The sequence below is a fragment of the Pleurodeles waltl genome, chromosome 9, assembly GCF_031143425.1.
Source record: "Pleurodeles waltl isolate 20211129_DDA chromosome 9, aPleWal1.hap1.20221129, whole genome shotgun sequence".
Classification (NCBI taxonomy): Eukaryota; Metazoa; Chordata; class Amphibia; order Caudata; family Salamandridae; genus Pleurodeles; species Pleurodeles waltl.
The window spans coordinates 1,148,934,460-1,148,953,171 of NC_090448.1; the positions used below are offsets into that span (position 1 = coordinate 1,148,934,460).

Genomic DNA, 18,712 nt, shown 5'->3' on the forward strand with positions numbered 1-18,712 from the left:
GAGATCCCTGGGAAGACTACTTATCTTATGAACGGGGCAGCAGAAATAAAGGAAGAAAGGCTAACTGGGGGCCCTATAGGCCATTTTGGGCTGCTGTTGGTTGTTTCTGACTATAATGTTTCCTATGATTCATGGGAAATGTAGTTTGTTATCCTGTTTACGTGACTGCTGGAAGGAAGAGAAGTATAATCCTAGCCTCAATTCCTGACATAGAATTGTGTTGGATAAAGATGACCAAAGAGGAGCTCTGACCCTAATAAGTATTTACGTTCAGGCTAAATGTTGCTTCTGGGTTTGTGATTTGTGAATTAAAATGTTGAAAAACTGGTTTGTGGTGTCTGGTTGGTTTTGTGCAATCATCAGAAGAGGAAAGAACCACATATCCGTGAGAGCGATGCGTCGATTTTCGATTCCTGTTGGAAACCCAACCTGAATATGCTTTGTTTTTGTAACCGATTAATTCACAGCTCTCCACTGCCTTTTTAGCTAGGTTCGCTCTTAAAAATACCATATACATAAATTAATATTTGTAGACTTTCCTTGCTGGGGGTGAGTGCACTTACAGCTATCTTTGTGACCAAGATGGCCATCACGTCTACCTATGAAAACTAACAGGCCAGAAAAAGTTGATAACGGAGGCAAAAAAAAATCAATGGTAGCTAATTTATGGTCAGTAATATGTATTTCCTAAAGAGGTGACACACGTATGTCTGTGTCCGTGTGTGTGTGTGTGTATGTATGTATATATGTATGTATATGTATATGTATATATATATATATATATATATATATATATAGTGTGTGTGTGTGTGTGTATATGGTTCCTTTTGCCATCAACTGGTCACATCCACCTGGTTTGTGGGTGCTCTGTCGAAGGGGTGATTCCCTGCTTTCAGTAATCACAGCAGGTTTGGAAACATAAGCAACCAAAGAAGACTGGCACTCCACGGTGGTGTTGTATGCCAAACTCTTTATTTCAGCATTGCGATTTCAGTTCCTACACGTTTCATCTCCGAAGAGCCTATGTCAAGGTGACAAGCCCCATCACCTTACAAAATGAACACAAAAAACATGTGCAGACTCTGACAAAATCCTACATTAAAAGTCGGATCATTGTATCATTCCTATTCACGTTATTTCATTAAAAAAAATATCAATAGCAATTCTACTCATAAGCCACACAATGTTTTTAGCAGTGCTCCACAATTTAATAATTACAGGAATGCTTATGTCTGTCTCCAGGATGCAAGACCGCCAGCTTTTTCTGGCGGTGCGACTGCCAGAGAAATGCTAGGGGTCCCCAGCGTTGTAATACCGCTAGTGGTATTACAGCGTTCACCGTGTGGGAGGTGCTCACCTCCAGCCTGGCGGACCACGGAAAAGTGGCAGGACAGATGGAGTATCGTCGGTTTGGCTTCAGCCAAACCACCGAACTCGTAATTTGGTGTTCTTCACCGCCGACCAATCGGCGGTGAGACCGCCACCACGGCCTGGCGGTCTTCGGACTGCCAGGGTTGTAATGAGGGCCTTAGTCTCCCTTAGCTTCAGTCGGTGAGAGAAAAATTAACACCTGCGCAAACATATATTGCTACATAACTTTGGTATGGAAGGCAGAAAATTCTGAAACTTGCCTGAACCAACTCAAGAATGAAGTGTGGAGAACCTGGGCAGTTTACCAAATTAATTTCAGAGGTTGAAATAGCATTTCGGAGGCAAGATTAACATAGTCCTGTAGAGACACTAGTTTTTGCACAGGTACAAGGGGAAATGCAAAGGCAGCTAGTTACATTGCTATTTTAAGTGGACTTTCAAAAACGTGCACGTTTGGAACCCTAATTCATTTGTAAGATCAATTAGTTAGGTGTGTGAATAACTTGTACTCAAGAAACTGTTTGCACATAACCCAGATATGAGCAAGATATTGAAATCGCTACAAGTATTGAACACACAGCAGACTGTGTAAAATAAATGAAACCACCAGTAGGTGATGGTAAGATGAAAGGCTAAGCAAGGTGAAGAGTCTGTGAGCAGAAAATTGCAAATGAACAAACGGGTGTACCACCAATAGTACTAAACTGAAATCTTTCTGTGGTGGGAATTCTAGACTTATCCAATAATGCTCATTTTGCCAGAGCTTGTAAAGAAACCAAGAAACGAATGAACTTGCTTGAAAAATATTGAAGAATTTGCAAGCAAATACGCATTCCAAGTGAAAACAATAACTGCAACATTGAGTTGCCCACCTGTGAAATAACTGCTGATAACAGAATAGTTAAAATTCTTGCTAACCCCTGCTCACTGCTTACATTATTTGAAAGAAAACTATTTTTTTGAAATGTGGTGAAAATTGTAATGTTAGAAACTCCCAGTATATTTTCTGTTGGTTATAACAAAGACCCCCATTGCATTAGAAGGGATGATATGAATGCATATCTCATGTAAAGGGAGAACCACCCTGGGAAAGGTGTACATTGCTAAAAATGGGTCCAATGTCTTGGGGTGGAGATGTCAAAGGGAATTGGACCCTAATGCTACCGATCCTGTACAGAAGATTAAGCTCAAAGAGTGGTTCTCGTTGTCCAAAAAAGAGTACCCTATTCCCTTACTTTAGTGAAAATCAGTTTGAGACTTTGAGTTGTAGAAATGAATAGGCCAAGGAGTTAAAAAAAAAAAAAAAAATAGAGAATCATGAGTGGTTGGCACCTATTCTACTGGCTAAAAAAGCAAATGGAGGTAGTCTGCACATGTGCAAGGATATTTCATCTAAATTCTTGTATTTGACTCTATATGCCACCACTTCCTAACATTAATGAACTTCTCAACATGGTGGACGATGCAAGCAATTTACTGTAACTGATCTGTCTTCTGCCTACCACCAAGTTGAGTTCTGTTCTGATCCCTGGTCCCTGACTTTTTATTACTCCTCTAGGAGCCTAGAGATTCTGTCATTTGGATTCGCATTAGCTGCTCTTTTCAAGCGTGCCATTCAGCACATTTTGAAAAGTTATCTAAAGTTTTTGTGTTTCCAGAATCATATACTAATGTCATCCAAAATAATGCCCCAGTAAGAATAGTTGTAAGTACAGTAAAGAATACAGGTTTGACTGTCAAAGGCCAGCACCAAATCGGTGTTGGTTTTCTAGACTATTTTGGAAAACATAATTGTTAGTCAAACTAGGCCCAACATGGATTTCATGGCTAAGTCCAGGATAATGGTGCAATATTGTTGGACTCTTATGATGTAAAGTAAACATGTGCTTTAAGCTGTGCTTCTAGTGGCAACGAAAAGATTATACACAAAGCACCATTGTCTCCAGGTAACTTAGTGCCAGCTAAACCCTGGAAAAACTGGATATCATTAAGCAATGCTTTGTATAGGCCTTTGTGATGTTTTGTAATTGTTCTCATGAATTTTTATTCTCAATGGCTAGGACAAAGCCTGCATGAATTGCTGCAACGAACATTTTGGTGGAGTTAACAGAATTTGTTTGTGTGGCGGTATTTCCAAGATCTTAACTGACAATCGAGTTCAATTGACTTCAGATGCTGTGAAGAAAATGGTAAAACGATGTCCCTGAATCACCAAAATGTGGCTCTGTCGTGTCTCAAAACAAGTGATTTGACAAAAAAGAATTAACGGGGTGATAAGATTCTTTTCAACCGGCCAAGGGAAATAGCATTACTGATTTTCAAAGCCCTTTCAGAAGGTGTTCATATCTATCCCTAATTCACTCACTGGGCTATATATATATATTTTTTTTGGGTCTCCTTGAAGGGCAGATATCCTTCAACTAAGTTGATAGAGACATCTGTGTTTCAGTAGAAATAACACCTATTAATAGATGTTTTGCAAATAATGAAGGAAAGTACAGAAACCTCTATGACCTTTCCGAATAAGTTACACATGAGCTTTAAAAGAATGGGCAAGTAGTAGAAGTAAAAAAAAAAAAAAAATAGAAGTGGGTAAAGGGTTTTTTCATTTTCTAAACCTCATTAAAATTATAAGGTAAATGACAATGTGGTTCATCATAAAAAAAAAAAGGCCTTATTTGGACCACAGGCAAGTTTTATATAGCACAACTGTTGTGAATACTGTACTTGCTGTTGACTCCCCTGTTCATCATCACAAATTAACTTAAATTATTTTTTCTCCACAAAACCTTTACTTTGTAAAATGAATACCCTAATCTTTTTTTAGGTTGTCCCCAATATTCTTCATCCTTTCCCTACACAGAGAGATGTATTGTGATGATTATTTTTTCTTTATGTTCCTTTGCGTTTTCCTAGTATCATCCTTTTGGGATTTTTTTTTTTTTCCTCCTTTCATCATTCCCCTTAGAATGTTGGAAAGGGTGGCTCCACTTCTGTTTTCCCCCCAGATTATGGGCATGGATGGTTCCACTCCTGGGTTTCCAGCTGTCGCTGGATTTTTTGACACTCTTGTCAGAGGTTCTGTATCATGGTGACATGAATACTTCTGCAAAAAGCAAAGCTCTCTTTTATCTTGGAATTTATGTGCATGCATACTCTTTATAAAACTGGTTACTGCTAGGGTTTCATGAAGCTCCCACTACTAAGCTTCCCAAAGGTACTAGATCTTCCTGTTGGTGCTATTTCATACAGGTTGACTTTACTGGTCTTAACTCTATTTCTACTACAAGTGGCCAACATATGAGGGATACGTAAAATCTTCATAGTTCAAAATCGCAGTCACTGGTTCTCCCAGCCTGAAAGTTCCAATTACTCTGGTCAATGAGGAGAGCTGGGCTTCAGCTGCTAAACTGGTGTCCTGTTTTGTTCCAGGAAGCTCCTTCTCCCTTCAACCTCCTCTCTTTACGCAGGGCTTATAGAAATGAACATTGTTTGTCAGGCTTGGTCATAGTCTCAATTAAAATTCTGACGATTTTATGTTTGTGTTACTTACCCCTTCTTACCTGTAGACTCTTCTTTTGTGTTAAAAGGTGTTTAGTGAGTCCCAGTACTTAAAGAAGTGTCCAGGCTGCTGGCTCGGGCCAAACTTGCAATAGTAGAGAGAGGTTGGTTCGATATTTGGAGGTGAAAAATAGTATTTTTACCTCTGAAGGCATGTGCTTGTTTTGTGGGCATATTTTCAGATTTTCTTTACCAAAGACTAAGGGAAAACACAAAGAAGAGGTGCCTGGTGAAAAGTCCTAAAGCGCTATCTGCAGATGACCACATCCACCTAGATTGGCCATAATATACACACTGGGACTTTGAAGATGCCTTTACTTTACTTGTGCATGAATACAGTATTCAGCTTAACTCTGTCAGTCCATGTTCACAGTCTTCACACAAGAAGGGAGTGTAAGACCTACAACAAAGAACGTCCAGGGTACTAAATTGTTGGATACTAATTAAGGCCTACCTACATGATGTGCCAAATAAAGAAAAGAGTTCACTGAGCTGTCATCCTAGAGTAATAATTTGTAGGTAATTTGCAATGCTGTCTCCAGTCACCTTAGATTTGCTGCTAGCTAGCACCACCAACAAGTGGCATCAGGGATGTGGAATTGTTTTAAATAATCCACATGTCCAAGGGACAAAATGCCACAGAAACCTACGTTTCCTCTAAAAATCCACTTGACCCACCTATTACCTACATTAATTATTCGGGCAGAGTAAAAAACATAAATATATATATATATATATTTTTTTTTTATTGAGGCTGATAAATTGTCAGTGTTTAGCAATAATGCTAAATCAGAAATTGATGAAGTGAGATCCTGATTTACCCAAACTTGCAGAAGTGCAACAATGATGGAGTTTAAATGAGAGGCTAGTTGAAGACTATACTTACAATAGTTAACCCACTCTTGTTCACAGTGTGCAGTCCTTTGTAGGGGACTCAGACCCTGGCTACTCAAGGCATCATGGTCCTCTCCTGGCAGTGACAGAAGTTGGTTGACACATAAGTAGTCACAGTTGGCTCAACTTCCAAGCAATTGTGAGACTGTGAGATCCATCTGCTGCAGCACAGGCAATGCCAGTCATGCCCCAGGCAGAGTCTAACTTGAACTTACTATCCTGTTAGAGGCATTAGCTTTCCAAGGAAAACATGAATTCCAATAAGGTCTGCAAGGTCTTTCAGCAGGAGCCATTCTACAAACGTAAGAACAGAAATCTGACAGCTAAGAAGCTTGCAGAAGTGGGATGATTCTGTTCTTCTAGGCTCTGTGGTAAAGTCACCCCTATAGCTCAAGGAAGACCAGATCCATTCTAGACCTTCAGGTTAACCACTAGCTATTTAAAAGAGTTCCAAAGAAATTAATTGTATGTAGATTTAGTTCATATGCTAATTTAATTGAAAATCAAATATGGAATTGACCTTCCTTGGCCTATGTTGGGCACTATTGAAACACCAGTCAGGAGTGTGGAATTTAATACAATATCTACTTGTCAGTGGGACAAATTGCTTCTGAAATCAACGTATCCTGTAATAAAATCTACTTGTCCCTTTAGTGCCATTTACTGCTGCGACAAATTATGGCAGCAATCTCATTATAGAAGATCTCTGATGATAGCCTCTCTGATTATGCCAGGGCTAATATTATAGTATGATTTGCGTTAGTACTGTATAAATTCAATGGAAATAAAGTGCAATTTCAAAATAGTGCTCTGAGAATTATATTTAAGTTTAGCAACAAATGGATAAACGTTAATGATCTAATGATTGTGGCTAAAATGTCAACATGATAAATGATTGAAACAGAAGAAAGTTTTAAAAAGCTGATGATGATACTCGTACATTCTTGTTCCTCTCGCCAAAGTAGCTAACCTTACCACACTGTTTTCAATCCCAGGCATTGAGCGCTTAGTGTGGTTAAAAAGAAAAACAAAAAAAAACAGTTCATCCATTCCAGATGGACACATCTGGGTCTCTTTTGTTGAGATGTGTAGTGCCTCTCACAGTTCCGCCTTTTACCATTTAACTTTAATCTAAAGATGGAAAGTCTAGTGGAGGTGTGAACTAACTGAGCCCTCTCCACCCATTAATGTGCCCACGTTTCGCTAGTTCACTTCAGTGTAATTGACCACGGCATCTGTCAGCTGACAACATGCATGGCCATGGCTGAATACTACTGCCTCCAAAATGAGGTTTTTACACCTCTACAGTCAGACGTGTGACTCCATTCCTAATCTGTGTCTCAAGTATGGCTCTCGGTGGTTTACCAGTAGCATCAAAAAGCTTTACTTCTCTAAGCTCCCCTGCAAAGACAGTTCAGAGAAAGGCACCAAACAGACTTTTAGCGGGATGGACACTGGGAGGCCAAGAAGTACATCCTAGCATATCTAACAACCAAGCTACTGTTGAGGCTCTTTGCCTCTTAGACATAAATGGGAAAACCTCACCCTCTCACTGGACTATACAGGTGTCTTTGCCCTGCTGAATGTGGTGCCCGAAGCAGTAATTTGTTTGATTACAGAACCAAAGGCGTGATGAGATTTTTTCCACTTTGAGGGAGCTAATATTCCCATCGTTCGGTTCCACAGCCTATTTCATGTTCCATTGCAATTCAAAACATTGTATACAATACAATGCAATACAATACAATACAACACATGACAATTGTTTTGAAATGATAGTCTTGGGCAACCTGCCTGTCAGTCTGAGGAAAGTCATGCTGGGTCAGAACCTCCAGATGTGCGAAAAACAATGTAATGGTCAAGACCCTCTGGTACCCAGACTTGGGCCACCTGCTCCCATTTCTCCTCCAACGAAAACCGATCCTAGAACTCTGCTATTAACCCATTTCCTGCCCCTGCTCATTGAATCCTCCCCTGATTGGAACATCCAAATTCTGGCTTCTGTGTACTCCCTTCACCCCATTAATAGATGTCCTCCACAATATGAAAATATATATTTTCTCTTATGTGTTCTTTATCTCTCTTTTACTCTATACTGTGCTCTAGTACCACTTTCGCTGGGCTTGTGCTAATAAGCATCATAAATAAAGTAAAATGTGTGATCACAAATTGGCAGGAAGTTGTGCACAGATAGCTTAAATGCGTCTTGGAAGTGAGAATACAACAGCAGTTATTAACTGTGTACTGAAATTTGTTGAAAGTCCTGTGCAAATACTCGTCAATCATGAAAACTTCTTTCTCCTAGTGTGATTGTATTTGTGGGTTTTAATACCTTCAGTGCTAATTTCTGTTTTCATGAATATGGATTAAATGTTCTTCATCTTGATAATCCATGTATAATTTTTTTTTTTTTTTTTTTTGTAGGAAAGGTTAAAGCTAGTGACCGTCTTGGGTGCTGGCCTGCTGTGTGGCACTGCCCTTGCTGTCATCGTGCCCGAAGGTGTACATGCACTGTATGAAGAAATTTTAGAAGGTGAGCATAAAAAATGACTGATTCGTTCACTTGCGACCGTGTAATCCAGAGAAGACATATGAAGGTAACACTGGTTTCTTCACCAGTTCTGTAGTACATGTCAACAATGTAGGCATGTTTGTTCAGCTACACCCACAGGTCTTAAATACTGCATACAGAAGCATTCTCCACTGTTAGGGAGATCAGCTGGGGGCTAATTTCTGTTTACTGCAAGAACAGGATAGAACCTGTATGAAGGCACCTGGTACACAGTATGCAGCCCATGCTTTTTTGTTCAGTTGCATCAATTTATCTGCATAGTTTACATGTAATGCAAAATATTGTTTAAATATTTTTTTAAATAGAGATTTCAGGTGGTGCTAACCAGGAAGACATGAGGTTGGTTCTTCTGTAAGGTTATTGACCAACTCCGCTGTTGTGTTCTTTAAACTGGCCTCAATGACATAGATGCCTTCTTAGAATTATCAAATAAGAAAGGAAACGTTGGTGTTTTGAGATGTGCGCACAAATAGAGAGAGCATGATAAAGTAAACGTTCCAGTGGACACTGTCTGTGTCCTCAACAACACAGAAGTCTGAGATACTGCCTTTTGCTACGTGGTGGCCCTGAGTCCTACCCAAGCAGTTCTGATGCGAGTAACTTGGAAAGCATTGAAAATAGGTGTCAATAAAACACAACCAACCATTGGCTATCCTGCTGTGGCTGGAGCAGCGGTGAGAGCAGAGTATGGACAGAAAGAGCCACATAAGTCCCATGGTTGTGGACTCCCAAGGTAAGAAGATCTCTAATAGGAAATTCTGTGCCAAACAGATGTCCTCGGGCCTTCAAGTGAAAAGGGACCTTTATAGAAAATGGGTACATTTGAGAGGGCTAGACCTATCAGGTCCCATAGTTAGCTGAGCATTCTACTTGTGCAAACAGATGAAGTGGTCTCAACAAGAGCAACCCAGAGTTTTCTGCAATTAGTCTAGCAGTATTTGTGACATTCAGCTCACCATACTTTATGTGTATTGGTCATTACAGTGGAACTTTTGCCCATCCATGATAGAAATATGTGAATTTCTAGTCACTGTCCTCTATTAAAGAAACCGATCATCCACTATCACACCATCTGTACGTTGTGGTATATATCTAACCCTTAATACCCCTGAGGAGGTGCTGTATAAGAGTAACATGACATGACTCCTTCAGATGCTTATGTCATAAAAGCTTTTGTCTTGCATATGACATTTCATTTTATCATGCTGTTTATAATGTAGTTGACATGCTGTTTGTGAGAATTTTACCATGCAGTTTGTGATGCAATATTTTTGTGACCAACAGTCAAGCAATCGTTGAGGTGGTTATGCAGTTGGTCATGTTGGTGATCGCACCTACGGTTTTGAAAAGGGTATGCAAGGGTGATGCCTATATTGATATGCATTTGAGTGCATGCAGATATATGCATAGATGTGTGCATACCTACAGCAAGATGTGACCATGTACAAGATTGCTATCTTGCATATTGGTAGTTTCGACAAGCTGCAGTTGATGGTCGATCCATGAGGTCTTGTCTGGTATGTAGAGCTCCTCCAGAAGTCCAGAATCGTCTGGAGACAATATTAAACACCTAAAAGAGTGCTCTATGTTTAGTGTTACACCGCCAAATGGATGATGTATTGCGTTCACCTAGAAGTGACAAAGGGGCAAGCATTTTGAGCTACTGATAAACCCCAAAGGAACTCTATGTAGCACTCATCCAGAAGCAAAAAAGGACATTGAGACACTGTAAAACACATAAAGGAGTGCTGCATGACTTTCACTTGAAAGTAACAAAGAGGCACCATTTTGAAGCGACTGTTAACCCCCACCCCTCAAAATAGTTCTGTATGGCATTTACCCTGAATTGACAGAGGTGCAGCCCAGAGGAGTTTGTATTGTATTGTGTTCACCTAGAAGTGACAAGAGCAACTGTTTAGAGCCACTGATAAAGCCCCAAAAGAGATGTGTTGTTCACCCAGATGCGAAAGAACAGAGTGCCAAACCAGTGGAGATGCTGTAAAACTCCTAAAGGATTGCTGAAAGACGTTCACCCAGGGTTAAGTACTGAAGAATTCATGCAAAGGCAATAGGAGGAGAAAGGGAGGAGGCAAATTGATTGTGCCCCATCTGCCTGTCTATTCATGCTCTTGATTACTTCTGTAACGTGCTCAATGTCTCGTCTCTGCTATCCCCATCTTTGTACATCTTTAAACCTCAGCTCAGTGGGTGGCACACATGCCACTTTTCACCTTACAGCAATTTTGTTTTTGGCCAGGATGCATGCTACGTGTATAGCTGTGTGTGTGTCGTTGGTCTAGATATCAGTTCTGTGAAACTGAGTTTGAGGTCGCGCATAAGTTGTTGGTATGTTGTTTGCGCCTCTCTGCTCACCACTGTGATCCAGTATTCCCTGGTGTGTTTACAGTCCCGCCCTACATGGAAAAAATAAATCTGCATTGTCAGTCTTACATCTCTGACAGGTGCTTGCTTCGGCATATATTTTACAAATGTGTTTCAAAGAAAGATAATTATTCTGGTGTAGGTAGTCGACCGTGTGTGAATTTAACCCAGAGTTTGTGATCACCTTCTTCAAGCACCTTTTACCTTTCTGGGTCTGTTATCCCTCTTCTTATGTACAGTCCATTCTTCCTTGACTTTGGTAGTGTTCTCTTGTGATTATTTTAGTAATTATCCATCTAGTACTTATGTTGTCCTCCTACCCTTTCTCTGTGTCATTATCACTTGCACGTGATTTGATGTCTGGAGCTCATTCGTCATTGATTTCCAAGTCGGCTGTGCTACCCTAACAAATGCATTATGCATCATAAACTGGCCTGGGGTTATGTCAAAGGTTTACATTATGTTCTCAAAGGGATGTAGAGTTTCAGTGATTATTTTTTTATATATATATATATATATATCTCCAACAGATCCACAGAAGGAGGCGCGCTCTGCTCGTCGGTGCAGGCATCAGGGAAGGACCTGTTCCCGTAAATCATTTAGCCAGCTTAACATTCAAGTTAAAGATGCCGCACTCACAGAATCGTGATTAATCCTCTTTTATTCAGTAAATAAACGACCCTAACACCAACGCGTTTCGACCTTCTCGGTCTTGATCACGGTAACTTGATTCTTCAAAACCATGTTGTATTTATACTTTTCCACTAAGCTATGCCTTTATGTGGCATTCTGGGATATGTAGTTTTATATATAACATGTCTAGTGCTGCAACACATCACCAATACACATAAGCTTGTCCCAAAAGTGTTACTAATATAACAAAAGGAAACAAGTGGTTTCATATGCACCCAGAATATTCAAACAAACAAGTGATAATAAAGTGCCAACAAAAATAAAAAGTAAAAAACTCCTATAATTGCTACTACTCCATACATATTGCATTATACATAAGATCCTACTGTCATAGTTTTTCTTGCTAATTGTGAATACCTAATAATCAATAATCAACAACCATCTTATATTTCTCGAATCACTACAGGGATACTCGCCCCCCCCTTATTTTATCACTATTTTTTCTCACATCAAAATCATAATCAACTTTTCTTGACTTACTACAAAGACAGTAATATATCATTCTTATTGCACACTCATAAGTGACAATACAACTCCTCATCGTAATTGATTCCATAAGGCATCTTAGTTTTTAATTTGATGATATATTTTGACTCTAAACGTCTTAATTTCTGAACCCTGTCACCCCCTCGTTCATGTTTGTGTACAGTTGCAATGCCATAGTATTTCATGGTCATCCAATCCAGGTTAGGGTGAGTTTTAAGATGTTTCGTTATAGCATAAGACATATCCTCATTTTGCACTGCCCTTATGTGTTCTAGGATGCGCTTTCTTAAAGGGCATATGGTACTGCCCACATATTTCAGGCCACATCGGCATTCTAACACATACACCACAAAGGAGGTCTCACATGTAATTTTTTCCTTGATCATTACATTTTTTCCTCTAAAATCTGTGACGAACTTTTTATCACAACCAATTTTACATGCTTTACATTTCCTACAAGAGAAAAAACCCTTAGATTGGTGGCATAACAACTGGACTCACTCTCTAGTAGTGGTTATTAAGTGTAAGAAAGATGAGTCTTACTAACCACACAGGATTGGACGACCTTTTCAAATTGTAATTAAAAACAACCCCACCATTTGATTATAACTCTATACTGTTTACAGTTGATACTGCAACTCCGACCAAATAGAGTGAGGTTAACTTAAGAGGAAGATGGAAGAGAGATTAGCCAAACGTATTCAAAGAGCTGAATCAATTTTCGAGAGCTCTAGTAATTCTCAAAATCAGGGGCAATCTGTGTCAAGTGCAGGAACGGCTCCGAAAAGTAATGTGAAACATATGTTTTTGCAACTGGAACGTCTTATGAAAAAAGAAATTTCTAAAAGCTGGTTAATAATGACATTGCAGAAATACATACAAGTAGGCAGAGTCCCGAGGGGACTAAGGATTTTCATCTTGCCTAATCATTCAGACATAAGTCCGGAAATGCTTGAAGAATGGGGTTTGAATACTATGGAATGTTCTAAACGCATGATGGAGATTCTAATTAAATATGCTAAACGTGACATTGAAAAACTAAGACTAAGTATCAAAGAACTTGAAGAGCAAATAGCGATGTTAGTCCAAGAAGAAGAAAAAGAAAAATGTAAAAAAAAACATGAATACCTTTCTTGATAAATATGAAAATCAAGTTGAGGAACGGAAAAAAAGTAAGTTTTTGAGAGATGCACAAGACTATGAATCGGGACAAATTCTTACGTTTGCCAAAAGATTTGACATATTGAAACAACAGCTTCATGCGGGACAGATAGACTTGGATCAGACCAAAAACACAGAAACTAGCGGATCGGAAACCGATCTGAGTGAAGGTGAAAGCACTAATAAAAATATAAGGAAAACGACTTTTTTAGACGAAATGAAACTGGTATATTTGGACCAGACAACACCGAGGAGCAGAGGAAGAGCCGGCAGAGGCAGAGGCCAGGGGTGGCGAGACCCTACAGGAGGAGGAAGTCGAGGCGGAGCAAAAGGAAAAGACTACATGCTACGCAGTCAGAAAGATCAATAACTCTACAGCATTCAAAGTCTGCAATTGGACAATCTGAAAGTCTGATTGTCAACTTATCGAATTATGCACTAAGCAAAGTTGAAACAGAAGTACTATCAAAGGGTCTAAGCTTCTGTCCGGAGAAACATCATGATTTTGTCCAAACAAGAATTGATTTGTATAAGTTTATAAGGAAATTAAAACTGGCAAAATACTTTTCCAAACTAAACCCTACTGTGAGATCAGAAGTAGGTCAAATACATGATGAACTAGATCTAAATATTGACCAAGGTATTGATGTGAAAACAATGTATGATTTGACGCATTAATTTGAAAGATGAAGAGTTGACCGAAACAGCAATACTGGCTACACTTGGTATTGAGACGGATTATAGTGTCAAAACGAAATTTAAACCCAAATCTAAATTTTGTCCATCTCTATCCCCAGGAAATAAAATTGACATATTTCATGACTTGGTAGTTAATGATTTAGAGAATTTACAATCCCCCCAGAAAAAAGACAGGGAAAATTTGACAAAGAAACAACGACAGGCCCTGAAAGGCTGAATGGAGAATCAAACAATAGTGATCAAACCTGCAGATAAGGGGGGTAATATTGTAATTCTAAACAAGGATGATTATGTAGAAGAAGCACTGAGACAATTGAACATGCATGTGAATTATTGTAAATTAACGCATAGTCCTATCAGTGATTTAGTCTGGGACCTGAATGAGAGGTTAGAAAAATGGTATTCAGAAGGATTGATTAGTTATGATGAGAAATGATATATGACGAATAATAATCCAATCATGCCAACAATATATTTCTTACCTAAAATCCATAAAACCCTAGATAAACCTCCTGATAGGCCCATCATATCAAGTTGTGGTTCATTATATGAAGGTATTTCAAACTACATAGATTACTTTTTGGCCCCAATGGTCAAAGGTCTGAACTCATATATACAAGATGCTGGGGATTTTTTAAGAGCATTGGATGGTGTAGCATGGCAACCTGACTATTTGTTGGTAACGATAGATGTTGTGTCATTGTATACTTCCATTTCACACAAAGTGGGTATAAATGCAGTGAAATATTTTCTGTGGCAAAAAAGTATTCATTTTCTGAAACATTCCGAGATGCTATTAGAAATGATAGAAATATGTCTCAACAATAATATTTTTCTGTTTAATCATCAAATTTATAAACAAACCTGTGGGACAGCCATGGGAATGACCTTCTCCCCGAGTTATGCAAATCTCATGATGGGGTGGTGGGAGAAGTGCGTTGCTTGGGTTCAAGAGAATGATAAATATATGGATAAGGTAATTATGTGGCTTCGCTACATAGACGACTTGTTCCTGATTTGGCATGGAACCACAAACGATTTTGAGGAATTTTTTCATATATTAAATAAGAATGACGTAGGATTACAGTTTACATACAAACTTAGTGAGAGCCTGATAGAATTCTTAGATGTGCAAGTAAACATTGTAGCAGGAACATTACAGACCACATTATATAGAAAACCCACTGCAACTAATAGCATTTTGCACGGGACCAGTTTCCACCCTACATCTCTAATTAGAAGTATCCCTTGTGGTGTATTTATTCGTATAAGAAGGAACTGTTCAGATGAACAGGATATGAACGATAAATTCAGTGAAACCCGACAAAGGTTTATCAATAGGGGATACACTTTAAAATCTATTAAGCAAGGAGAATTGAAGGCAAGGGAAAAAACCCGCAATCAGGTGTTGGCCAAAAAAAGTAATGTGTTAGAACATCCAGAACAAAATAAGGATGAGATTAGACTAATTTTGGATTATAGTAAAGAAAACCATCAAATTGTAAAAGTACTGAGAAGACATTGGCATCTAATCCAAAAAGACAGTGACATTGGACATCGGGCTGGAACTTGTCCTTCCATTACATATCGAAAAGTACCATCTTTGCAGGACATGCTAGTAAAAAGTCATTTCGAGTCGCCCAGAGCTTTTGATTGGTTAATAGGGGGCAATAAGGGTTTTTTCTCTTGTAGGAAATGTAAAGCATGTAAAATTGGTTGTGATAAAAAGTTCGTCACAGATTTTAGAGGAAAAAATGTAATGATCAAGGAAAAAATTACATGTGAGACCTCCTTTGTGGTGTATGTGTTAGAATGCCGATGTGGCCTGAAATATGTGGGCAGTACCATATGCCCTTTAAGAAAGCGCATCCTAGAACACATAAGGGCAGTGCAAAATGAGGATATGTCTTATGCTATAACGAAACATCTTAAAACTCACCCTAACCTGGATTGGATGACCATGAAATACTATGGCATTGCAACTGTACACAAACATGAACGAGGGGGTGACAGGGTTCAGAAATTAAGACGTTTAGAGTCAAAATATATCATCAAATTAAAAACTAAGATGCCTTATGGAATCAATTACGATGAGGAGTTGTATTGTCACTTATGAGTGTGCAATAAGAATGATATATTACTGTCTTTGTAGTAAGTCAAGAAAAGTTGATTATGATTTTGATGTGAGAAAAAATAGTGATAAAATAAGGGGGGGCGAGTATCCCTGTAGTGATTCGAGAAATATAAGATGGTTGTTGATTATTGATTATTAGGTATTCACAATTAGCAAGAAAAACTATGACAGTAGGATCTTATGTATAATGCAATATGTATGGAGTAGTAGCAATTATAGGAGTTTTTTACTTTTTATTTTTGTTGGCACTTTATTATCACTTGTTTGAATATTCTGGGTGCATATGAATTCACTTGTTTCCTTTTGTTATATTAGTAACACTTTTGGGACAAGCTTATGTGTATTGGTGATGTGTTGCAGCACTAGACATGTTATATATATATATAACTACATATCCCAGAATGCCACATAAAGGCATAGCTTAGTGGAAAAGTATAAATACAACATGGTTTTGAAGAATCAAGTTACCGTGATCAAGACCGAGAAGGTCGAAACGCGTTGGTGTTAGGTGGTGGGGTCGTTTATTTACTGAATAAAAGAGGATTAATCACAATTCTGTGAGTGCGGCATCTTTAACTTGAATGTTAAGCTGGCTAAATGATATATATATATATATATATCACCTGTTGTGAAACATCTTACCCCTATTTGTCCTGATACATTGACAATGTGGTTGTGGTTAATTTAACCTCACCATCCCGTTTTTCTAGTTGTCTGTTGCTTACCTGCAGTTGGGCTGCCTGGTAATTTGTTGAATAGTTAGCTGCTCCCAGACCTCCCCTGTCGATTTCAAGTGTTAACTTTTTGCTGCACTTTGCCTAAGTGCTTTCGGCCTGTTTTGTCTGTAAAACCTCCAAATGGTTAGTCTGGGGAGCCTTCTAGAAGCCTTTAGAGCTGTTTGAAATGGATGTCTTATGAGTTCTCTAGTTGATGAGCCCAAGAGTGTGCAAGACATCACTCATGGACAATTTGTGTTAACAAAAGCGTTTCCATGCTTTTTTGACATACTTCACTGTGCCTCTGCTGTCTGAGGAGGACATAGATTTATCTTTAAGGAAGTCCTCTATCTGCACATCGATCCCCTCTAGTGAAAATAATTTTATCAAGATGTTACACGTCATTGTGGGTCAAGGTTGATGAAGCGTTTTATTGTGTTAATCTCAGTGGCAGGAGGATGATCTAAATTTAGAGGGATTACATGGAAATTATTTCTCTCATGTCCCAAGATGTATAGTTTTGTGTGGCGATTGAGTTAACTAGTCTAGTTTTCCTTGAGTCTCTGTCCCACCACGAAAATAGGGTTTAAAATCTCCATTTAATCACCCCGGATTCTTGTTTCCAAGCTAAGTAAGATTTGGGATACTGTATTATAAATTATTTTTTGTCTGTCACCGACCTGTTTTTTTTTTTTTTCTCTTTCCTGAGGTCCTGTGTCTCTGCCGTTCCATTTTACAGGATGGAAGTGGGATGCTTGCCTTCCACCTATGGTGGTAGCCCACATTTCTGATTTTTATTATTATTTTTTTCCAGATGAAATTGTCTAGAATTTATATCCTAATTGTAGAGCTTTTGTCCCCTTCATCAGGTTGGAATGTTTTGGTGCTGTTGCCCCTCCATTTGTCCCTCAAAATTGTTTTGCCCTGCCCTCTAGTGTAGTAACTCCCTTGTCCTCTACAGTATGCCCTCGGTGTTGACTTGCCCTGCCCTAGAGTACAGTAACTCTCACTCAATTTGTCTGGTTTCCCCGTGAGTTGAAACGTTAACTTTTGCATTTTTTTTTTTTTAGGGCTGCCAGCACCAGATCAATAATGGCAGCTTTGCCCGCAGACGATTGTTCTCTGCTCTTTCGTTGTTCATGCAGCTCTGGCTGTTAAATAACTCCTGTTTGACTTGCATCTCTAATGATTTAATTTGCTGGGCTTCATATTTCCATTTCCCCATGGCACTCGCACTGTTGTAGTGACATCAAGAATGCTATGTGGTCCACCGCAGTGCTCTAGTGCAGTGCAGCGTGATATTCATCAAAACCACCCAAACAGAGCAATACGTGGCCTGACTCCAAGATGGCCGCCTTAACAGGAGAGTCCTATTCTCGAGTAGAGATTTGTATTACCCAAGAGGGCAGCCTGTGGAAGCGGCTCCCTTCTGATCGGTCATCCTTTCCTTTCCACCTGCACATGCCAAGCATGGGAGCCTTCAGGCATGCAACCTGCCAGTGAGCACCTCCTTCAGCCACCCCACTTATTGTATTGCAATGTGTGTTCCAGTGCCTATGTTGGGCCTCTCCTCTGCAGGCTGCTCGCACTACAGTGATCTAACAGGAGCTGATCCCTACTTCCTTTCCTACCCCCAGGGGCTCTGGTCAGCACAGGGCTTATTGGTGTAGTTGTGTTTAATCCTCCTACCTATTTTGCCTCCTGAAGCTCAGGCTGGTGCACTCGTCAAGGAAGGAGTGGGCACCTGTGTCTGAATTTTCTTATGACCCTGTTGCACGGACTTCTCGACTACCTTCCTCCTGCTTGGCAGTGTGCATCTCAAACACTGAGGCTTGTGAAGGAAGTGGGCAAGATGACTGCTTCTTTGGCGTCTTTCAGATACTTTAAATTGTATCTACTATATGTAAGAATGTGTTTGGTGCACGGTGTGCTCCTGCTGATCCTTGGATACTATTATAACCATAGTAGATAAAGTTAGGCACTCACTTGTTCCCTTTTACCACATTGGGTCATGTTATTTCATTGTCTGGTATCTAAAAGTTA

General features: G+C 39.3%; 1 protein-coding gene across 1 annotated transcript in view; it reads left to right on the forward strand.

The window, feature by feature from the left end:
* Positions 1–18,712, forward strand: part of SLC39A9 (solute carrier family 39 member 9) — a 104,353-nt gene that overhangs the window by 12,759 nt on the left and 72,882 nt on the right. Inside the window, exon 2 of the mRNA XM_069208974.1 lies at positions 8,251–8,359. Coding sequence (XP_069065075.1) covers positions 8,251–8,359 — 109 coding nt within the window. The remainder of the gene's footprint in view (positions 1–8,250; positions 8,360–18,712) is intronic.